This window comes from Fusarium keratoplasticum, chromosome 2 (assembly GCF_025433545.1).
Source record: "Fusarium keratoplasticum isolate Fu6.1 chromosome 2, whole genome shotgun sequence".
NCBI lineage: Eukaryota > Fungi > Ascomycota > Sordariomycetes > Hypocreales > Nectriaceae > Fusarium > Fusarium keratoplasticum.
The window spans coordinates 3,036,483-3,059,923 of NC_070530.1; the positions used below are offsets into that span (position 1 = coordinate 3,036,483).

Sequence of the window (23,441 nt, forward strand, 5' to 3'; positions counted from 1 at the left end):
GTCATTGATGCCCAGGTCCCCGGCTCAGTCCCCGCACTCCGGGTCATCCCCGAACAGACTCGCCTCGGGGCAACCACATGGATGGATTGCTGCCCACCGTTATCAGCGACGCTAGTCCTTGCCCAATCCTGGTGTGACTACACGTCCCATGTCATATCTTGTATCTTGATATGGAGGAACGTACTGGTTGTACCTGTCCCTCCTATCTGTAGCACTGAAGCTCCAGCAGGTCTCTTCATAGGGCTCTCTATCGATAAGAAGAGCAGAGTGTGAATACTATAAACATTCCCGTCACAGAGCCTCATTCACCTCTCCAACTTCTCCTCACTCATCTCCCTCGTTCTTAGCTGTGTGATCCAGTCATCTCGTAAAGTCGAGACCCAGGCCTGCCCCAGGTTGCCAATACCTTCCCCCGCCTTTACCCCAAATCCCCAAGAAAGAAGGCTGTGGGGCCTCCATCGGCGACTCCACCTGCTGTGTAGAGTTGACACCTTCCCACACGCGGACAGACCCCGAACCTGAATCCGGGGGATAAATATCACCCTCCTTCCCCCTCTTGGGAACATTGCTCAGACACCATCAACCCCTTCTTTACTCGTTACTCCTGGAAAATCCACCAATATGGCTGAGAAGGAGCAAATCGACGCCGGCAATGGCTTCGACCTCAACCAAGAGGCGAGCCGCCAAGGCGAGAACGAGAACATCGAGTACAATCTCGCCAACTCTCACGATCAGCTTGAGCGAGGTCTCAAGAGTCGACACATTCAGTTCTTAGCCCTTGGTAAGTCATTTGCACTTTCTCACATCTAATGCGCTAACACTGTCAGGTGGTGCTATCGGAACTGGTCTCTTCATCGGCTCGGGAAGCATCCTTACCCGTACCGGACCCGCCCCCCTCTTCATGGGTTACCTTTCCATGATGGCCCTTGTTTGGATCATTATGAACGTCCTTGCCGAAATGGTGGTGTACCTGCCCATGCGCGGTATCACTGTTCCCTACTTCGTCGGCCGCTTTGTCGACCCCAGTCTCGCCTTCGCCGCCGGATGGAACTACTGGTACGCATATGCTATGCTCATCGGAGCCGAGGCTGTCGCTGCTGGTATCATCATCGAATACTGGGAGCCTCCGGTGTCTATCGCTCTCTGGATCGCTATCGTTCTCGCCGTCATGCTCCTCCTCAACATCATTGCGGTCAGCTTCTTTGGTGAGGCCGAGTTCTGGTTCGCCAGTATCAAGCTCATCACCATCTGCGGTCTCATCATTCTGGGCATTGTCATCTTCTTTGGAGGTGGTCCAGACCAGGATAGCGTCCGTGGTTTCACATACTGGAAGAACCCAGGAGCGTTCAAAGAATTTGGGGCTAAGGGTTCGACCGGTCACTTCCTCGCCTACTGGAGCGCCTTTATCAGCGCCGGATTTGCTTTCATCACATCTCCCGAGCTGATCGCCATCGCTGCTGGTGAGACCGTCGCTCCTAGGCGCAACATCCCCAAGGCTGCTCGTCGTTTCATCTGGCGTCTGGCCATCTTCTATGGCGTTTCCTCCCTCCTCATCGGTATCCTTGTTCCTTATAACGATCCCAAGCTCCTTGGCGCCACTTCTTCCAACGCCAGTGCTTCTCCTTTCGTTATTGGTATCCAGAACGTCGGAATTCCTGTCCTCAACCACATCATCAACGCCGCTGTGCTAACCTCCGCTTGGTCTGCCGGTAACTCGTTCCTCTACTCCGGCAGCCGTGTCCTCTACTCCATGGCCCTTAACAACCAGGCCCCCAAGTGGTTCCGCATTACCAACAAGCATGGCGTACCGTGGGTTGCCGTCCTCTTCACCTGGTCTTTTGGTCTCCTGGCCTTCCTCAACGTCTCTAACTCTGGCGCGACCGTCTTCAACTGGTTCGTCAACATCTCGACCATCTCTGGCTTCATCGCCTGGATTGTCGTCATGATTACCTACCTCCGGTTCCGCAAGGCTCTCATCTTCAACAACCTGCTCGATTCCCTCCCCTACAAGACTCCCCTCCAGCCCTACGCCACCTGGTTCGTCCTGCTCGTCATCTCCCTCCTCACCCTCACCAATGGTTTCGCCATCTTCCTCAAGGGCAACTGGGACGTCAAGAGCTTCATCGCCGCCTACATTACCATTCCTCTCTTCCTCGCCCTCTACCTCGGCCACAAGATCTGGTTCCGCACTCCCATTTGCATCCGCCTCCAGAACATCGATGTCATTACTGGAAAGAAGGAGATGGATGAGCTCGCTGCACAGGATGTGCCCCCCGTTCCAAAGAACGCGCTCGAGAAGTTCTGGTTCTGGCTTGCTTAAGCGTGTGTTGGATGTTAGATAGATATGAAGAGCTTTGACGGTGTAGAGCGCCGATTTGATACCCTCAGATGTACATAATGAGATGAAGAATTATCTGACCTTGTCTACATGTCTATTGTCGTCCCTGTGATGATTTCGAGGGCGTTATATAATTAGTGAGAAGAGAGCTAGCTAAATCTTCATGTGATGATTATAATAATTTTATTTTCTCTTGGATCTTTTTATGATGAATGCTGATGAATATTAGAGGATAAAATGAGAAATCTTTGACAAGGGCGCAGCCAAAACTTGAGAACATCAGAACGTCAGAACGTCAGACCGAACAGGAACACCCTGACACAGTTAATGACAAGAAAACCGCCATCGTTAGATCGAGAATCGTTAGATTACCTCAATCAAGTCGTGATGAGCCAAGCCGGCCAAGCGAAAAGAAAAGAAAAGCTGAGCGCCGAATGTAAAGAGGTAGAGCGCCATGTCGACCCGTTAACTTGGCGCGATCGGATTCCTTTTCGTGAACTTGGGGGCGGGTATACCCACCTTGGCCGGCCAAACTTGAGCCAATGTAAAGCTTTGTATCCATAGTAGGCTAGATCTAGACCCCGGGGTTAGTAGCCTTGACTGGGATACTTGGATGCAATAGAGTCGGCAGCATGCGTACATTTGAAGGGCCAACGTTGACCGCGATATCGACATAGGTGAGGCGGTGGAAGGACTTACTGGGCACCCAAGGCAATTCCAAGAGATTGATAGGCTGGACTTCATGTCGAACAAGGATCTGTTGAGACTTATAAGGGATGTGATTGAGAATGGCGCTGGCCAGTTGTGCTGCAGCGCTTTCCATGAGGACGTTCCTAAAGCCACAGGTCATGGCACATTCCGTTCCGGGGAGCTTCATCCAGTGAGATATAGAAATCTCGTTGCTGGAATGGAACCAGCCGATCAGTTTCTTGATGAGGCTTTGGGCGCCGGCCTGGAGGCGTGTGTAGGTCAGGATCGTTGGCAGGGACCAGGTAGTGGGTATTGCGGTATTTGATCCAGTCCTCCACGGTTTCATCCGTCTCGTGGTCCTCAAATTTGGCCCTCTTCTAGGGTGGTGTTGATTGGGGTGGTGTTGAAAAGGCCGAGAAGATAACGAACCCTCTGGAGCAATTCTTCGATGTTTTTGTTGTCGGCGGCGACATCCGGATATGTCAGACGGTGAGGGAAGTTCTTGGAGACCCTTGGTAGATCCAAGAGGTCAACGGCCTTGAGGGTCTGGCGGCCCAGTATCTGTTGTGATTGCTGGGGGATCCTGTGTAGGATGGCTCTAGCTAATTCCTCGACATCACTCTCGACAAGCATGTTTCGAAAGCCCCGGGTCATGGCCCTTTGGGATCGCGGGAGTTTCATCCATTGGGCTGTCGGCATATCTTCTTCGGAGCGGATGTCAATCAGGGATCTTATGCGTCCCTGGAAACGCAGACGGTGAGGGTCATCGGCGGCGATAGGGTAGTGGGCGTCTTGGTATTCGAATTCTTCCTCCGCGGTTTCATCGGTCTCGTCATCCTCGAGCCTGGCTCTCTTCTTGGGTCGGGCTGGCTGACTGGTCGCAACATCCTCTTCCTATTCCTTCACGTAGAGGTTCCATAAGGCAATTTTCTCGAGCATCAAGGCCGATAGATAAGACTCCTGGGAAGAGCGGTGTCCAAGGCCTGGTCCATCTTTTCCCGAGTATGATATGTAAGCCTGGGAAGTCTGTGAAGAAGAAATCACTTACTCGTCCGTGAGTGGCGTTTTCCTAATATGTACGCATCACTTATTGTCAGAGACCAATCAAGACGTAAATATCTTTGAGATCTCGGGAGCGCCTTGAGCAGTATTCCTTGTTAGATGCAAGTGTGTTTCACGCTCCTCCAAGCATCATAAGTAGCCTGCTCCCTCCCTCTTCGTAAGTATCCAAGCCATTTTGGCCATCTTGAGCCGTTCAACCTAACTCCAGCCTTTTAGAATCTTCAGCCATGGACACCCCGACGGATATCCCCCCGCCCTCCAGCTCCCAGCGCCAGACCCTGGGTTTGAAGTTTGCGGAGTCTCGAACTCCCGAAACTCCTATCCTAGACGCTGAGGGCCTGACCAAGGGTGAGGCTATATCGCTCGTCGACCTTGCTAGATACTGGGCAAGAATCGGCAACACCGAACCCTCGCCCCAGCACCCATCGATGGCTGAGTGCCTGCCAGCCTTGCTGGAAGCCGTCTTCGATGGGTGGGACAGCTCAGAGGGCGCGCCAGAAGTCCTGATAGAGCCAGGTCGGAACAAGAGAGACACGGGACTCAAGATCGGAACGTGGGAAGAGGATCTTCAATCCTCACTTGCTGAGACTGCGGGCGCCAAGAGGAAGCAGACCGACGACGCAGAGAAGCCGCAGAAGAAGAAGCCTTCTGCTCGAAAGCAGGGTGCGGATGCATTCCTAACGCTAAGCCTTCCCAAAGACGGCGGCTTCAAGTATACGTTCCGTGATGCGTCCTTCCGACAGGTTCCGCATAACAAAGTCGTTGTATACAACCCTGGCATGTCGCACTTTAAGGCCATGCAAAGATGTATCTCTATCTACGACCGGGCTGAGGAGCATCGGGTGAATGACTTCAACAAGCGGCTAGTACTCGCCATGAGTCGTAGGCGCATCACCGGATTCGCCCAATCTGGCAACGTGGGTGATGACGGGGGTCATCCGGAAATCCCTCGCGAGGAGTCTATCGAAGAACTCTTTGTGGTCTTGAGGCTGGCGTGTGATGCCTTCGATGAACACTGGGACTTGATCGCCAGGCTCCGCGACAAACTCGGCCATGGAAGCTCTTAGTTGGTCAAGAGTATTACTAGGAGGATATACGAGGCAGCTTGGTGTTTGGTTGCCCACGGAGGCTAGAAGTCCACCATCACCGCACCAAGTAAGTCATGAGCCATGTCCATGTCAGGAGCAATAATTGACCTTGCAAACCAGATCATCAACCAGGCCTAACGGCGTCATTCTTTCCACGACATTCCAACCTCTCCGACCTTGGGCCTAATGGCTATCATTTTTATCTTTTTTTTTTTTTTTTTTTTTTTTTTTTTTTTTTAGAACGACATTCAACTTTACGGTCAGGCATCTCAAAACCCGACGTCACGCCGTATTCACGCCCACTTGATGTTTTTGCAGATTCCCACCGAGGGTACGCCTAACGGCACCCCTTCTCGCCAGAGACCGCCTCTCCTTCTCGAAATCTACCTTGCGGCATCCGTCTTAGATAGAGGAACTCTTTGTTCCTGGGCTAGCTTTCGTGGCTAACTTCATGGCTAACGCCATCCATCTTTGACGGACTAGAGAGATTTGCGTGTCTAGTGGCAGGTGGAATCCTGTCTGAGTCTTGTTTCACCCCAATGCCGATGATGTAAAGGTTCTATGAGCCTTTGCGGAGGTACCAGAACCATGGTCGGCACCTTCACGCGGTGTTCTGGGTCAGTAACCAGGAGCCTTGGAGCTCTTGGTGAAGCTAAGACCGGCCAACTTAGATAGAGTGCCCATCTTACTCACCACGCCCTTTAGCAAAGAACAACAGGTCGGGGGTCTTCAGTTGGCTTTCCTTCAGAAGGATCACTTTCTCCCCGCTTCAAGCCTTTACCACTTCATGGGCGAAAGCCGCTATCAAGAAGCCCACCTCTTCAACGCCGTACCCGACCCCTCCTCTCCTCTCGGAATGCCCACACCATCCACTACACAGAGGTCTCAGCCTAACATGCATATCCATATCAGAACAGACAAGATGGAGCCTAAAGAGTCCCAAGACGACTCGACTGGAGCTAAGCTCACACGTGGTCACATCCTCGAAAAGCTAGACCTTGTGGCAGCGCCGTCTCGGGCCCCGAAAAAGGTCATCGCCAAGGCGTATGACCTTACCAGTATCGAGCTCTTCATGCTCGGTGACCTTGCTGTACCATGGGCGAGGATCGACGGCGACGCGAAAGAAGAGTCCCTGACCACGGAGATGCTTGAGAACTTTCTCAAGGCGGTTTTCAAGAAGTGGGACGGCACAAACGGCACCCCCAACATCCCAGAGAAACCGGCAGCGAGGAACAAGCGCGAGATGTCGGTCCAGGTTGGAAAGCGGGCAAACGACGCCCCAGGGTCGATTGCCAACGAGAAAAAGCAAAACCAAGAGGCTTCGACGAGTCATTGATAAAGGAGGCCAAGGCTCGCAAACTCGGTTCCTCCGCCTGGTTAGCGGTGTCGACCGAACACCCAGAGGTCGTCGAGTTCGAACTCCGCGACGAAAACCAGCGAATGATCTCTCAGAACAAGGTCAAGGTCAACTATGGCTCTGACATAACCCAGGACAGCGCCCGGATCCAGGCCATGCGGGTTTTCGACCAGGCTGAGGCAGCCCGAGCTGAAGAGTTCAATAAAAAACTGCTCATCGCTCTGGCTCGCAACCGGATTGTGGCCTTCGCAAAGAACGGGAATGACCCAGAGAATTCACCCTCTCCTTTGATCGCCGCCGACCACCAGTTGGGCAAACGTCTCTTCGAGCCAAAGTTGTCGGGGCCACAGCTACTTGAGCAGACGCGAAAGCAACTCAGATAGCTTCGTGGGTATCACGGTGACAACCACATGGGTCTGCTCCAACACTCCAACATGCGGCACGCCTGGGACAGGTGGCATGTACTACGGTTTTACTCGTCAAGCCGGGGTAGTTCCAAACTACCGAGTTGTCGGAGTCTGGACCAAACCCAATAGACTCCGATCAGACGGCCAAGTAGTCCAAGACATCAAAAGGTGGATGCCGGTGTTCTTTGAAGGTCTTCTCATGGTCTACCTCGGCACTTATCATGTCACCCACAAGTCAATCCCAGAGCAACAGGCTGACCTATTCTCCGAAGCATCATACGAGCTGGTGGATAAGCTGAGGTCTGGCCTTGATCTTTCCGAGGAGGAGGACGGCATGCAGGTCAAGGAGGAAACGAGACACTGGGATGTCATTAGATTACACTGTCTTAAGAGTAGCTAGTAAATCAGTATAAGAATATCATAAGATTATTAATTAATTAAGTTAAGCTATAGGTAATCTTAGGAGAAAGTTAGGGTTCGGAACATGTTCAGACGTTGGCCAAGCTCTAAGGCATGGTCGACCTTGACCCCGGCTCCGGTTGAACAACACGCCGGATTGGCGCATGCGAGGACAGTCTCGAAGTCTGTATCCGGAATGATATTGTCGGTGCCAAATCCACAGCAACGTGCAGTGTTGCATCCGTCGCACAGTATCTCTTCATCCCAGGGGTGGACCATTGAGGTTGGTCGATTGCACCCATCGCACACGGCAGGTTTGCCCAAATGCTTGGGCCGAGCGTCCTCGGCTGGTGACCATTCAACCTTGACGGCTTTGGCAGCGGATTCCGTTCATCAGGCCATAGAGCTTGGCCCCCTTCGGAATTCTGACACCACAAGCCGAGTTCATGCACCTGGGAGAGTTGCCTCGGTTGAACCATTCCTGGTTGATGGCGTCGCGCTTATTCCCCAGCTCACGAAGCCAAAAGCCGTTCGAGGTACCTTCTCGGGTGCGTATCGGCCCCCCGTTTCCCTTGGCATATTTGAGGCAACCCTAGCAAAGGCGTGCTAAAAGGGGCCCCGCTTGGGAAAGGAGCTGGACGACTCCAATAAAGACTGGCGACGCGACTGTTGGTGGGATGCTGGAAGCTGCAGATCGTCGTTGACATTCTGAGCTCGCGCATCTATCCGCCTTCGCTATGCCATCACTGATACCTTGCATTAGTGGCCATTCGTGGTTAAGAGAGTGTAGGTAAAGGTCGGGGAGGTCGAGGTCAGACCTCAGCTTCGAAATATGGCGCCGCAAAAGATAAGATGATGAGAACACTCACTAGAGCAATTCCAAGGAAATAGAAATGCTGAACACTGAGCGCCGAGTGCCGAGAACCCAGGGTCGAGCCAAAAGACGCAGAAATAATAAAATGGCACAAGAAGCCCTCCAGAGCAATTCTTTGTGGTTGTTGTTGAAGACGCCGGAAAAGGGGGAGAAAGAAGCCCACAAGATGAAGTCTCCGTTGTTGTTGATGAGGATTAAAAAGCCGAAAGAATGAAGCAGCTCGCTAGAGCAATTCCTCGTTGTTGTTGCTGATCAAGAGGATGAGGGGCTTGCACAGGGCAACTCTTTCGAGCTACCCTCGAAGACCCTGGCAAAGAGCTTCTCTTTCCAGTTATCTCCGAGGATCCTGGGAAAGAGAATTTCTTCCCAGTTGTCCCCGAAGACACCAGTAAAGCGCTCAAGATGCTCCACCGTGTCCTGGATCAGATGCTGCTTCACGTATTTTCGTTGGGCGAGGCGGTCGTGAATCAAGTGATCTAGGTTGACCACGGGGACGGGCATGTCCTCGGAATTCCCATTCTCCGAAAATTCCACAATACTTATGCGGGCCAAAGTGGCGAGAACGTTCTTGTTGTACGTATCGATCCGCATGATCTCAGCCTGGTCGTAGAGATGGATGCACCGAATCTCGGCCTTCTTCTGTGTCATACCAGGGAGGTATTTGATCTGCGTGCCCGCGGCCATTTGAGATTTGCTGTCAAGAAATTTGAACTTGAGCGGCTCCGAGCCTTTGGCGGAAAGAGCGACCTAAGCTGCTTCACCGGTTCTGCGGTATTTCGAGGGTGTCACCTCCGACTCGTCTTTGCCCTCTTTCTTGCGCTTTAGCTTGGAGGCACGCGACTCTTCGAGATCTTTTGACCATTCTCCGACGATGATGCCCTTGTCTTCTTTCTCGATCTTTGGCTTCTTCTTGAGAGGAGCCACCACGCAGCCGCTATCCCACTTATTGAAGACTGCTTTGAAGAAGCTGGCCATCACCTTCGTTGTCAGCGGCACCGATTCTCCACTGCCTTTTCACTCTTTGCCCACTCTCGGGTAAGATCACTGAAGAGGAAAATCTCATCGCCTTTAAGGTGATGGGCCTTGGTGACGGCGGTTTTGCGAGCACGAGACTCCGCAGGTTGAAAGTCCATCTTTTCCAAGTAGCGCACCAGCGTGGACTTCTCGCTAGTCGATGGCAGAGAACCGTCTTGGGCTTTCGTCTTGGCTTCCATCTTGGCTTCTCTAAGGCGGGAATGTTTGTTCAGCTGGGAACTCCATGCGACGACTGCAGTGGGCATACCTGGAGGGGAAAGGGGCCGGGCACGGCGTTGGAGGACAGTGATTCTTTCGCGCCTTCACCCACTAAGCTGGCTGAGGCTTGGGAGTGCAACAGACGAAGGGGGCGGGAATGGGTAGAAGGGCAATAGGCCTTGAAGGTGAGAGACGCCTGAGGGGGCGGAGTTGTGTAGGCCGGTTGTTGGGCCGGAGTGGGGAAAAGAAGAAGGGTGAGAGGAGAAAGGCGAGATCGGTGGGGAGTTTGTGACCTCCATCATATTAGCGATGGGCAGGTGTAGGTCACAGGTCGGTTTCTTTGTTGATGGGAGGATTTTGTGTGAGAGGTTTGGGTGGCTGCGCTGGAAAATCTGGTCGCGCTCTGGTGGAGGTCTTACCCGGAGAATTACCCCCTTATCGCATTTCTGAGGCAAACGCGAGGGCCGCCACTGGCTTCCCCAACACATGGAACACCGCAAACAACAATGCAAACAACAAACGACATGAATTTCATGCAGCCGCAACCACACCGAACAGACCCAAACTTTTGACGAGGGAATCGAGGTCTCAATCAGCAGGCACCATCATCCCAGAAGCCTCTGTGGTGCTGCTGAGCTGCCCAAGCTCCTGCTTGATGATGATGATTCCATCGACCCTTACTTCAGAACTATGGAATGTTTGGGGAGCAGAAATCTCGGCAAGCAACACCGCGAGCCATCGAGATGTCATAGAGCACACCTTTTCTTCCCCCGAGGCATATCAGCAACCCCCTCTTCGGCCTTTAATACCCCAGTCTGTCTCAGCCTAGCTGCCTTCGAGAGAACCGGCCCCCAATGCATCCCAAGCCAAATTGAGCCTGAGAACTCGACAGACTCAACCCGATCCACTTCCCAAGGTTGGCCAGAGTACTGAAGAGCCCGCAACTTCAACGAAAGCACCGGAACTACGTCGTGGTTATTCCACTTGCGCTTCTTTATCGAACTCTTGTCGATTCCTGCGACCTCCAACGCGCGGCTGGATTCCGCCAGTTTAGACGATAATCTGATGAGTTTTGCTCCAGGTAATAAGATTTCAACCAAGCTTCTTCCTAATTTCATCTAATACTGGTATGATAATAGTCCTAATGCCTTCTCATTGTCATCTAAACTGTCGTTTTGGTATTCTTCTTTGACCCCGACAATGAGCCAAAGCCTTTATCACCCCCGAGCAGTCAGCCTCGCTACCCAGCAGCTGCTACGGAGACTCACATACCTTAGCCATATATTTCCCTCCCACCAGACGCATTGCCAACACGGAAACCATGGACATGGCCCCTATTCGCGAGACTCTGGGGCAGATCGACGAAGGAAGGGTCGGTTTACCGCCTGTTCGTGAGGCTCTGAACCAACTGCGGTATCCCCGTCGATGGTCCCACGATGGGATCCGATACACGCAGGACAACATCGAAGGCTCGGCCATTGCCGTTATGCAGGCGCGCGACTCTTCACTTGTCGTCAGCAACGCTGTACGCGCCAAACAAGCACCCTCGCCCAACAGCCCCCCCACCACCAACCAAATCTTCATCACACGCAAGGTCCAGGGGCAGAGGGGGGTTAGGAAAATCGACTTGCAAGACTTGGCCGAACTTGAAACGACGGTTAGGAAGAGTGGCATCAGGCCAGGCTTGCGACGGACCCGCCAAACGACCGTGATCCTCGTGATATCAAAATAGTACAAGACGTGTACACGGCGGTGATCTTCCCTGCTGGCATCACACTCTCAAAGGTATCCGATCAGCTTGCCTAAGAACCAAGTCAAGTCCTTAGTGTTACCAAAGGAAGCTTCATTGCCGAGATCTCACAATCCCCCAACTTCTTGTCTCCCGCCGACCTCGCCAAGAACAACCAGTCGTCAACCTCGCAAAGCCATCAGCTCAAGCATGCCCGCCCAGGGATCGTGGTAATTGGCTAGGTGAGTGAGCGCTGCAAGGGCGGCACATTGACAAGACGTGGGTCCCCAGGGGAAATTGGACAACTGATCCCGAGGTGTTGGATATTGCCATCTTTGAGGGCGGCTCGGAGGATGCTCCCCAGGGTGGCAGGATCACCTATGAGGTGGACGAGGAGGACAAACTCCCCAAACCTTCCAAGACTCTCTATGAGGCTCTTCACCCACGGAGAGAGTTTGGTTCAGTCAGCAGGGGGCGCGGAGGGCGCAGCTCAGCCAACAATGGGTGGACACCCTGATCAGACGGACGTCCAGGTGCCCATGTTGCATCTCTCCTCGGACAATACGATCTACACCATTTCGATCACCCCCATCCTTTGGCCTAACGGTACCCGTCTGGTACGGCATTCGACCTCTCCCTTGGGTCTAACGGCACCCATTTTTATACGGCATGTCGATTTCCCCATCCTTTGGCCTAACGACACCCGTTTGGTACGGTATTCGATCTCTTACAATCTTTGGCTAGCATGCATGGTTGGTGCTATCTCCCGACGGCGCCAAGGACACGCAGGAGGAGGGCGTCGAGGTCTGGGAAACGAGACTCTAGTCGCGCGTCAGATTGTGCTCCTCTAAGGATAGCGATCACATTACCATAAATATTTCAGAGAAACAGAGTATAGTACTCTAAGAGGTTTAATTTTTTAGGATAACTCTTTGAAGATGTTAGGGTGGTATTCTGCATCTGGTTGGTCGTGCTTATTGGAGCCATTTCGGGAACCTTTTTGGGAACCTTTTCGGGAACCTGTTGAGGACAAGTTCGACGATAGCTTTAGCTTCCTGCGGGGTGTGCTAGGGTTGCTAGGGTTGCTAGGATTGCGAGGGGTGGGTGATGACTCAGGGAGTCTGTTGCCAGAGGCTTTGTTGTCCTCCGGGCTTGGCCTCAAGACTATGACGAGACGATTAGTTTGGACACCACGCAGAGGAGAAAGTCACTACTCACAGTGCATTACAAGCAGTCTTATGTTCACCGGTCGTGTGTACAAAGTCTCGTCACTGTTCCGTTGTCCACTATAGTCTCGAGGGGAGAGGTAGCCGCCTGGTTGAAGTGTGGATAGAGGTACGGATAAGATTGCAGCGACTTGCACAGCGTTGAGCCTGAAGTTGGCCCGCAACGGGTCGGTGCGGATTTCGGCCTCGAGCTTGATAGCAAAGTCACGTCGGATCTCGGCCTCCTCGACGGGCAACAAAGTCGTGGGCTCTTCGAATGGGTGGTTTGCTTTCAGCGACTTCTTAAGCGTCTGAAGGACCAGTTCGCGCCTCGGTGTCCTCTCATAAAGTTCGTCCAAAAAACGATGTAGTCGGTCAATCCGGCTCTCGTCATCACCTGGATTCAGACTCATTATCCCTTTGGAGGAGAGATGGAATCTGGAGGAAGTTTTCGTCGAGGGTTGAGAATGTGGAGAGTGGGAAAGAAAAAAGGGAGATGGAGAGTTGAAAGATGAGACGCTGAAAAGTCGAGAGTGGGAGAAACCTTACATGCACTTTGCGCGAGCTGCATGCGTGGACTTTCATTAACATGGGGAGACCATGAACCTTGACAAGTTCATGGCATACTACGACACAACCAATGTGTTCAGAGCCACTGCCCAGGTTAATGCCGTCCAGATCTATCACCTGAGAGATGCTACGCCGAATTACCTCACTTCGGTCTGTGCCACAGTTCGCAACATTGTGACCGAGAAGCCAAAAGGGAACATCCTAGTGTTCAATACCGCGGCGAAGGAGATTGAAGAGATATGTGTGACGCTTCGAGACCTGATCCCAGGCCTGCGGGTACTGCCAATGTACTCGGCACTCCCGAAGCACCTCAGCGCCTCAAACGTGCGTTGTCTCGACCAACGTCGCTGAGGCGAGTCTGACGATTCCTGGTATTGTCTACGTTGTGGGTATGTTATTGGTGGCGTCTCTTAACGAAATGGCCAAGCTAATACTTATCTAGACACAGGCTTGCAGAAGCAAGCTGGCTACAACTCGCGCGTGGGTATGACTACCCTCCTCACCGCTCCCATCTCCCAGCCTCGGCGCGGCAGCGAGCTGGCCGAGCCGGGCGCACCCAGCCGGGAGAGTGTTACCGCCTATACACCGAGACAGCGTACGACCAAGTGTGCCCCCTGAGCTCTCCTCCCGGAAGCCACACTACCGAGCTCACCCAGGTCGTTTTGCGACTAAAGTCGATGGGGTTTGATAATCTCCATGACTTTGATTGGGTTGACCCCCCTCATATGGAGGACTACCTGCGGGCTATTAGACAGCTCAATAACATGTACGTCTCATGCCAAATCTGCTTTCTAGAAAGGGCAAATGATCTGGGGGCTTGATGCTGACTTGGAACCTAGGAGATACATCGACCAAGGCGGCAAGATCACAGCCAACGGCAAAAGGGCCGCAAAGCTACCAGTCCATTGCGTCTGGTATAACGCTTTTTTTGCGGGATTCAAACACAATTGCCTCGACCAGATCACCACCATTGCTGCCTTACTGAGCACCCAAGATGATATCCTCATGCGGCCACACGTGGTCCGGTACGCCGCCGATGTCAAACGCTCCTCGTTCGGCCATCCAGCTTCTGACCATATCGCCCGTCTCAATGCTATGGCATTTTATGTCAAGGCACGCCTGCAGCTTGGTGGAAACCTGGCCGGCTGGTGTAACAAGTACATGATCAACCAGCGAGTTGCTGAACAGGTCCTCAAAACCCAAACCGAGTTGCTCAGCCACGTCAAGACGAACCTACTGGATGGTAGAGACATCCCAACTCTTGACGATGACCACGAGGAGTTTGATGCCAGGATCCGAAAGTCACTCCTCGCAGGCTTCTTCTTCAACGTGGGCATCCACCACAACAAAGACGGTTACAAGACTGTGCATGACAACCACCAGGTAGCCCTTGATCCTGATGACTGCAAGGTGAGTATGGAGTGGGAATTGGTCATCTACCACAGAATGCATTATGCAGGTATCCAATACCCGCAAATCTGCACGGCTGTCGAGCGAGAGTGGCTTGTTGTATGTTCCCTATTAATCTGACACCCCCCCCCCCCCCCCCCCTACGTATGGGCATTCTCTAACCAGTTCTAGGATCTTCCATACTTTCACGACAGTCAACTTCCCGAGTCTCGCCAGGCAATGCCGTATTCCCTGACCAGAGCAGAGAGATTTTCTCAATAAACTCTTTACAGTGTTCATCATCCACGCATCTTTATTTCGGAATATTTCATAGTTACTAAAGCGACCTGTCATCTAAGGTGCGGCAATGGGGGGACGACTGGCTCGACATTATCAGCCCCAGGGAAGGTACGTAGTGACATACATAACGACAACCCACTCTTCTAATAGAACAAGAGTAATAGACATGGATTCATCGATACTCAGAGCGGTATTCAAAGTCCTTGTATCAAGGAATCCAAACAGAGGTGAAAACAACTTAAAGCAACCAGGAATGTTCATCTGACACTTAGAGAGCTCCGGAGTCAGGAACTGCGTCGAGTTATCCCCCTTCTCCCAAAATCAATCCATGCCGTCAATGTTAAACTCATAAAACGCAATGGCTTGGACTATTATTTTTCGACTGTATCTTATAGTAAGTCTATCCGCGGCGTTTAGCCCCATTAAATTCCGAGTTCCCTCACCCCTTTCTCAATTCTCAAGCCTCAACATGGTATATAATACCGGGCCCTTCACACTTCTCATAAATCCTTCAATACGGAATTACATTTCAAACAATCATCTTCACCGTATAAGCAGTTTAGGATACCAGTTTGAACTCCGAGACATAAAGTCTCAAGGTCAAGTCTAAATAAGGGTCACATATCCCTATAACACTCACGTTTTTACAACAACCCAAGGACTTTTTTTAAGTATCAAGACATCATATAAAAGTTTATTGCTCGCTCATCAAACACCAGTATTCTTATGGTCTAGTATGTAGAGTGGATACAGATACAAGGTAGTTCAGACCTGCTGGGTAGGGACGCCAGAACGCATCACCTGGGCTGCCGTAGACTGCATAATCTCCCTCTCCTCTTGCCCGCTGTTGTCTCCGAAAACCTCGTCCATCTGTTCAAGTGTTTTGCCCTTTGTTTCAGGCACAAGGAAAAACGCCCATACGGCAGCTAATCCGCACCAGCAGGCGAAGAATACATACGTTCCGAAGCCGATATTCTCTATCATAGGCGGCGTAATAAGGCCTATAATGAAATTGCAAAGCCAGACGGTTGCGGTGGACAAGGCGACGCCCTTTGATCGAGTTGCGGTGGGAAAGACTTCGGAGGGTAGAGCCCAGCCGAGGGGCGAGTAAGAGACTCCATAAGTCAGGATAAACATAAAAGCCATAGCAACAGCTCCCCAGCCTGCAGCGGAGTGTGCCTTCCAGTTGTCAGAGAAAAGGCCGACAAGAATAGCCATAATTCCCCAGGAAACGAGGCCGCCGAGGCCGCCGAAGATAGCGAGGGGGCGTCGGCCCACCCGGTCGATTATAAAGAAGCAGACACAGACGGCAACGAACTGAAGGATGTTAAAAACACCAGACATATCGAGAGCCATCTGTTCGCTTTGTCCTAGGGACTGGAAGAGCGTTGGAGCGTAGTAAATGAAGGCGTTGATCCCACTAAATTGTTGAAAAAAAGCCACTCCGCAACCAACAACAGTTCTCCTCCAAGTATTAGGACTAAATAGGTCCAACCAGGTGAGAATTTCGAGTCTGATACCGTGCTTGCCGGGGTGGCGGCGCTCGAGGACGGTCTTCTGGAACTGGGCCTCAGCAACGATTCCCTTGTATTCAGTCTGAACCCGCTCATCATCTGCAGGAAGACGGCGCATTCGGGATAGATTGGCAAGAGCATCTTCGTTGCGTCCAACAAGGGCGAGCCAGCGTGGCGAGTATGGGAAGAAGAAGATGCCGAAACCGACGATAGTGGCGGAGACCATCTGGAGGCCGAGAGGAAGGCGGAACGCGATCTCTCCATCCATGTGACGGGTTCCATAGGTGATATAAAACGAGACAACGACGCCGAGACAGATCGAAATCGACTCAAGGACAAGTAGGGTACCGCGGAGGTTAGGGGGGGCGATTTCGGAAATATACAAAGGAGCACCCTAGATCATTATATTAGGCCAAGTCTTTGTTTCGTTTTTTAGGTAAGACTTACCATTGCAAGAGTTCCCACTCCAATTCCACCAATTGTGCGGCCCAGAACAAGCATCTCATAGTTGACGGCCGCGGTCTGCAGCACAGCGCCCACATTGAAGAAAATCGTCACTACAAAAATGGCCTTCTTTCGTGAAATTTTGTCTGCAAGCCAAGGCATAAAGAAGCAGCCAATGAAGGCACCGAACTCCAACATTGCTGTCATGAATCCCTTTCCAAAGCCGCTGGTTGCGTATGGGAAGACGTCGTGGAACTGGTCCATGACATTGATGATGGAAATCACACCTTGGTCGTACCCAAAGGAGAAACCACCCATAGAGGCAATAAGGGCAGCAGCAAACACGAAAGGGGACTGAATGACACCGGCAATGCCGCTTGGGCCGTAGGCCACATCCTCTCCAAGGTGGACGGGGAGGTCGGAGGGGATGATGTCGACATCCTCGACAGTGCCGTCCCCTTCGTCGTGAAAGACCTTTTCGTCTTTAAGGCTGGACATGTTTGAGAGCTTGACTGGTGGCGGATGTAAAAAGTGAAGAGATAATCGATGAGTGAAATAGAGGAAGAGAGTATCACTGTGGATCAAGTGAAGACGAGGCCACTATGAATCCAAGTGAAGAGGAGACCACTACCGGTCACGTAAGAAAGAAGCCACTTGAGATCAAGTGAGGAAGAGATCAAAGGAAGCCGATGAGGCTGGATTGCGATGGGGAGTAGTGATCAACCAGAGTCTGGGGAGGACTCGGGCAGCTTATATAGTAAAACAAAAAGGACCCCAGTCTCTCCAATTCCCCTCAACTCCTAACAGACACGGCGTTGAACCGTCTGCCTTGGTCCCAAACTTTAGGGTGCCAGGTCTTTGACAAAGTCAACGACCAGGGGGGTGTCTGCGTCCCCCCCTCCCCTGCCCCAGAGGAATGACGATTGGCCTCCCGCATGGCGCCACTAGGATAACACCGGTCAACCAAGAAAGTTTGTCGCAACCAGTTAGAGGGCACCAATTTGCCGCGGCCAAACTGACTTGGGCTGGACTACGAGTGGGCCTGTTTGCAAGGGCCAAGCCGAACAGGGGGGCAACAAGCGGCAATGAGTTTGTCAGTGAATTTCACGGACGGTGATGGTTGAGCAGCATGATAAACGATTATCCCATTGCCATAAACTACAATACAGTCTTTATCGATCATCAGTCTTCCCAGTCTCAGCAGCCCCTTTACCCCTGAGTGCGCTGCTCACCCATCTTCAACAGCCACTGTTAAAACATGTGGGGAATCTCCGCGGTTCCAGAGTCTGGAGAGAGAATAAGAAAGCTGGAGAAATGGCGCGGGGGAGAAGATTCTGTGCCAGGGGGGAGTGTGGAGCTTGGGCGATGATGACGGGTGATACCTGGGGCATGATGCGGGGATTTTGCGGGATGGACGAGTCGGGTAAGGGCCACAACCCCCTGTACGTAATCACTAAACGCCGATTGGGACCCCCGTGGAACGTCTGTGGCCGCCTGAAAATTGAGGTGCCATGGCTCATGGATCAGGCCTCATGACGACTACGAAAGGCGCAGAGAGGCCTGGGGTCTGGGGTCCGGGGTCCGGGGATGTCCTTCATGTCCATCAAGATTGGCCTGTAACCTCAGGAATCATGATGCTTCTCCAGGGGCCTTCCATCTCCAAGCTTGACACAAGTGGAAATTCTCCCCTCGGAACTGCTGTACGTAGCTTTTGGGGTATCCCTCCGGCTCTTGGTCTCCATGTGTTTGTTTGCCATACATGAGCTATCTCGCCTCATCCACCATGTTAGTCCACGCGTTCATAGCACGGCCATTGTACGGATAGTGTTCAACATCTCGGTTCTGTTCTCACCTTCACTTGACTCAGTCCCCATGTCCACCCCAGTTCCATCCAAGTCGGCTCCGAGGTGTTATTCACTTGTGTCGGGTGACTTTTTGCAACAACCCAACCGCGGGAATCAACCGGAGGTATCGCAGGGGCGTCCAGATCTTGACGCTTGCCTCACCACGCCAAATGCAACGCCGCGTCTCACCCACACCCATTCGCTGGCGGTTGCCTGTCGCGGTCATGGCCCAAGCACACCTCGTGTCTGTAGCGTTTGTCCCCCAAATGCCAAGTCAAGACTTACCCCAAGTACCTCCGGCGGCGCTAACCCTTCAGCGCACGGCGATCGACATCGAGGATCCAAGATGGGTCTTTGCCAGACAAGTCGAAGGACTACCTACCTCTTCAGAGAGCAGCTGGATAGCATGACGGTTCAGTATCTCAGCCTTCATGGCATTTCTTGAGATTCGAAAAACTCGACTCTGAAGAGCATCATCCAGGAGCAGAACTTCCGATACTTACTCCAACTGCACCAACTTCTCCAAAATTCATGTTGATCCTATCCAAACAGCGTTCTTCCTAGTAGCCGCCACCTCGCAAGTGCCGCGGTCACTCCGTCGCGTGGCATCCATCTTGGCGCGATCGAAGCATGGCAGTGTTCTAGAAGGTTATTGGTTGAGCAAGGATCGACGTCCCTCCATCACGGTTTCAACTCGAGTCTGAATCTTGCTCTTGTCAACAGACCTCAAGTGCGTCGACAGCAGGTCAAGCCACTAGGCAAGTGACTTCATTATTGAGCCATGCCCAAGAAGCATTCTCTTCTTGGTCATTCTGGGTGTTTCCAATGTGGCATCATGCTTCTTTCATGAAATTCAAACTTGCGGCCAGGCACTGGCAGGCTCCGCAGCGTGTCCGTTGCCCGAATGGCCTCTTGATATCCCACTTGCTAGGTCAAAAATGGCCATTAAGGGCTGTCAAATCTCCACATCTTCGTGCCCAACAAGGCCACTAGGCCTGTCTCAGCATTTGATATTCAGGTCCCCGTCAAAGAATTACCAAGCGGCGGATTAAGGAAAACACCCCGATGACTTGCCTGCCGCTAGTCTCCCCCATGGTAGCTATCCTATTAACATGTTTAGATTCTTCACAGCCATGCTTCGTATGACAGGATTTAATCAGCCGTTGTCTGATTCGTATGTTCGTAACTGAAACGCCTGGGACCATGAGCAGACGTCAGAGCGGATGATGCAAGACCCACCCGCGACATCCCCGGATTCCCCGGGCTTCCGGGGATAAACAACCCCAGATGGCGTGAGTGTTTTCTTGGAGAAGCAAGGGCGTCTAGTTCAGACTCGGTAACGCTGCGAAAGGAATGGGAGTGGACCATGTCGACATGGGTCTCTAGGATCGCAAACCTGTGAAGCACATCGATAACATAAGGTTTCTAGGATCAGCGGCAACCGGCCGGCCGGATGGCGGCACGGTGTGAGCAATGTGAGCATGCTTGAGTCTTGATGCATGAGCGTGTGGAGACGGTAAAGCTTTTGAGAGGATCAGGCATCATCAACTCAAGAGGTCCTCTCTGTAAAGCCCAATTATCACATTATGCTCATCTCGATTGGCCATCTCATACAAGCATGGAGCTGAAGAGGGATGTCCAAGCCGCCGGGGGTGGGACTCGGTGAGCTGTGCGACCAGAGGTCGGGACTCTCTCCGGTCTTCTACAAAGAGCTTCTTGGAATATCACATCAAGATGATCAAGGCAGGGATGAGGGAACATCACAGAAATTCGCCTGCTCCATCTTTCGAGGCTGAATCATGGTTGGCGTTTGGCATGAACAAGTGGGCAAGGGTGACACCGAAGCATGAGTGGGGCCCGTCTCCATCCCCCGCACACGCTAAAATTCTTGGTTGGGGTAGCGTCTTTCAAATTGGCAACAGCGGCCAGCGGGAGTCAGCTGATTCGGCTTGAGGCGGTGCTTCGGGACTTGCTTGGTGCTGCGGGCGTAGGGGAAGCTTGATTGTAAGGGAGAGCGGTGAGCATTGAAACTGGCTATACGTACCGCGTAGGAATTATCCATGATGGGATTCACGAATGGAGGGCAAACATCCTGGAACAATGGAATTGAGGTTCAGATGGTACGTACTTCAGAGCACGTGAGCAACGGTCAACCGCCTTCCAACTTGCGACTGCCCGCCTCAACTTCCCGTCCGCCTGCCTCAACCTAAACACGCAACCCACAAACCACGAATCGCAAACCATCAGCGAAACAACAACATGGCACCGAAAGTCTAGACGGTTCGACGATCATGGCATTCTTCCACGGCCAAGAAGGGTAATGTCGCCCTCTCCGCAGTCCCACTAGCTTTTGCACCCTGGTCCGCCGCAACTTACCAAATTGAGCTGATCCTCGTCAACGCCACCCCTTGTCTGACCAAAAACGTGCAACATCGGTGATTTGCTGATTGCCTGGGCGCGCCTGCATCTCGAAAACGAAAGTCGCGCCGCCTATTTCCTTTTATGGACGACATCCTTCGACGCTACCAGGGAGGGGAACGGACCGCCTCTTGGCCTTCGCCCACCTCTGCTTGATGAAGGGGCAAAAGCCATCGCCCTGGATGCGAAGCCCAATATGCTCGACGGCTCGTGATCTTGTCTGGAGCCTTGCGGCCAAGTTTTAGCTCGCCTCAATTCTTTCAGTATTATCTCATGACATCATTGCAACTGGAGTGACAATCAGACACAACTTGGGCGGGAAACAGGGCCAGTCGATCCATCTCGACTCACCCCTTCTCCTCATGCGGAGTAACCTAGCGAGAGCTTCGTCTGCCTGCCCATGTTCACCTGAGGAGAAGCTGGATGCGACAGCAAGCATGACCATGTCTTCTACGCCAGGGATGCTCTGTGCATGTCCCTTGCGTCGGCATTGTGGTACTACCCCGATCGCAATCTGTCGATAATCTTGATGCGGTTCTGTTTGTCGGTTCGGGAGCGAGGATAGCCGCAACAAGCACCACCAGAAGACAACAAGCCGTTGCTCTCTTCCGTTGAAACTTGGCGCACCGTAGCGCAGCATAACGTTCATCTTAGGGCGAACAAACGCAGCGGCTGTCGAGTTTTGACCGAGTCATGACCGTCATCCTCGGGAGCATCCCGGTGCCTCTGGTCGGGCGTGGAGACCCACGGAAATCCCACTCCGTACCCTGGTCTGTTCATGTCTAAATGTCGCAATTCTCCCCGAGCCAGCCCAAGACGACGGGCTTGGTGTAGATGAGTCCAAGAATCGCATCACACGCCCTTTCACCACTCGTTCACAATGCCATGCCCTTGCGGCGGTGCATGCGGCATTTTGATCGTTGCCAAGAAGTCGAGCGGTTCCGTTGTTTTCAAGGCTCGCTTTTGGAGAAGGTCCGTTGACACTGCCACGGTTATTGGAGAACCGGTCCGATCGACTCGACTCGTCTATTGCCTCGGTGAAAGTACTGGGAGCCGACACGGCGCCTTGGTCGATCTGGAACTTCTTTTGGATTGAACCCTGAGATATCAACATGTTTCAACATGCTATAGAGCCAGCATAGCAGCCAACCCCATCAGACAGTCTCATTCTGGTAGCCTTGGCCTTGATTCAAGGATGGGACATGGTTGTGATATGAGTTGTACTCACCTCGGATACCCTCGACCCAACCATGGCGGCACAGTCGAGAGGTTTCGAGCAATTGGGAGGTGGCACCTGTGAATGCTCTTGAAAAGGCCATGCAAGGGATTTCCTGCCTCCAGTGCTTCTGTGACCAGTTATGAATAGTTCTGGCCAACATGACTCTGCTTTGAGATCTACTTTGCCGTTGCTTTCAGTCACTCGCTTTCATATAGTACAAGAGACTGGCCATTTCGGATTCCAAGTCCCAGTTCCATCTACGGAAATATCTTCCGGGCCTCACGATGCCCCAATTCTCGGTCAATTTTTCCGACCTGGGCCAGAGTCACGATGCGGTGTCTGACGACCGGCAGTCTCCGCCGCTAAACACGCTATTCTTGCCGTGTCAGCTGAGATGAGTCGTTAACAAAAGGAGCAGTCCTCGCAACTGAATTCCGGTGCCTCTTTTCCTCCTCTCGGATGTCCCGTTGTTGAGACATTACATGGGCTAGGATAATATCAAGGTCGACCTGCGAACGCAACCCAAGACTTGGCGCCCGGACCACACGATGTTTCGATGACTCTCGATGTCCAGCCGGACGATTCCGTAACGACTCGAAGAATAATGCGTTGTTTTTCAAGGATTTAAACTCCAAATTCATGGTTGGATGGTAATCTGTCAGGATCACCACATCAACGTCGACACTCCCGGTCAAAGCTTGGACATTTCTTATCCTGTCGAGAAAGGAAATGCTCGCCGCGGATTCTACGGCCAGATCTGGCACGACATTTTGGACGCTTCCAAAACTCTCAACACGCTCACAGTGGCACCAAAACGAGTTCCTCGGCCGCTCACTCCCTTGGCATCAGGAGATGGATACGGTGTCGTCGATCTTGATGAGCCCTGAACTGGTGCAACCACAGCCCAACCTCGAATCCTTGGGCATCCAACAGAAACCCGTTCATCAACCCTGGTAGACCACGAAACGCACGATGGATTCCTAATCCGCGACCCCTTTTGCGACCTGAAAACGATGTCGGCGACGAACCTCATGGAAGCGAAAGAATACCGAACGCCGAGAATCATCCCCCTCCTTGCGTATCCCGAACAATATTACTCCGTCGACAACATTCAAATTCGGAGATTCGAGCGATGAAGCTGCCGAGGGCCGGAACGACTGGACACGAGCCCTAATACGGTGTTCGCGCGCAGGATCAGGCATGTTGGGAACTCTAGCCGGGTTTCCTCTGGCTTCGTTTGGCCTCGGAGAGCTGTTACTGTCCCTCTTGCCCTGACATGAATCGACGTGAACCGATATAAATCGACGTGAATTGGCATGAATTGATGTGAACTTGGCCGGCTTGTTTCCATTGAAGTGGAC

General features: G+C 52.4%; 6 protein-coding genes across 6 annotated transcripts; 4 read left to right on the forward strand and 2 right to left on the reverse strand.

Moving 5' to 3' along the window:
- Positions 1–621: 621 nt before the first annotated feature.
- On the forward strand, positions 622–2,320 carry NCS57_00284200 (AA-permease domain-containing protein; the record flags this gene model as incomplete). The annotated part of the gene is made up of 2 exons (XM_053052860.1): positions 622–781; positions 828–2,320. 2 exons carry the CDS (start codon positions 622–624, stop codon positions 2,318–2,320), a joined length of 1,653 nt encoding a protein of 550 aa, XP_052918106.1.
- Positions 2,321–4,317: 1,997 nt separating this feature from the next.
- NCS57_00284300 (uncharacterized protein) lies at positions 4,318–5,157 on the forward strand (the record flags this gene model as incomplete). Its single annotated transcript, XM_053052861.1, has 1 exon — positions 4,318–5,157. The coding sequence occupies one exon, from the start codon at positions 4,318–4,320 to the stop codon at positions 5,155–5,157; it is 840 nt and encodes a 279-aa protein (XP_052918107.1).
- A 609-nt stretch (positions 5,158–5,766) lies between these two features.
- NCS57_00284400 (uncharacterized protein) lies at positions 5,767–7,342 on the forward strand (the record flags this gene model as incomplete). Its single annotated transcript, XM_053052862.1, has 4 exons — positions 5,767–5,795; positions 5,884–6,433; positions 6,520–6,869; positions 6,919–7,342. The coding sequence occupies 4 exons, from the start codon at positions 5,767–5,769 to the stop codon at positions 7,340–7,342; spliced, it is 1,353 nt and encodes a 450-aa protein (XP_052918108.1).
- Positions 7,343–8,467: 1,125 nt separating this feature from the next.
- NCS57_00284500 (uncharacterized protein) lies at positions 8,468–9,429 on the reverse strand (the record flags this gene model as incomplete). The annotated part of the gene is made up of 3 exons (XM_053052863.1): positions 8,468–8,881; positions 9,005–9,182; positions 9,245–9,429. 3 exons carry the CDS (start codon positions 9,427–9,429, stop codon positions 8,468–8,470), a joined length of 777 nt encoding a protein of 258 aa, XP_052918109.1.
- A 3,553-nt stretch (positions 9,430–12,982) lies between these two features.
- Positions 12,983–14,623, forward strand: NCS57_00284600 (Helicase ATP-binding domain-containing protein; the record flags this gene model as incomplete). Its single annotated transcript, XM_053052864.1, has 6 exons — positions 12,983–13,276; positions 13,305–13,341; positions 13,395–13,436; positions 13,547–13,718; positions 13,792–14,461; positions 14,534–14,623. The coding sequence occupies 6 exons, from the start codon at positions 12,983–12,985 to the stop codon at positions 14,621–14,623; spliced, it is 1,305 nt and encodes a 434-aa protein (XP_052918110.1).
- A 783-nt stretch (positions 14,624–15,406) lies between these two features.
- NCS57_00284700 (MFS domain-containing protein) lies at positions 15,407–17,097 on the reverse strand (the record flags this gene model as incomplete). Its single annotated transcript, XM_053052865.1, has 2 exons — positions 15,407–16,549; positions 16,603–17,097. 2 exons carry the CDS (start codon positions 17,095–17,097, stop codon positions 15,407–15,409), a joined length of 1,638 nt encoding a protein of 545 aa, XP_052918111.1.
- Between the last annotated feature and the right edge of the window lie 6,344 nt (positions 17,098–23,441).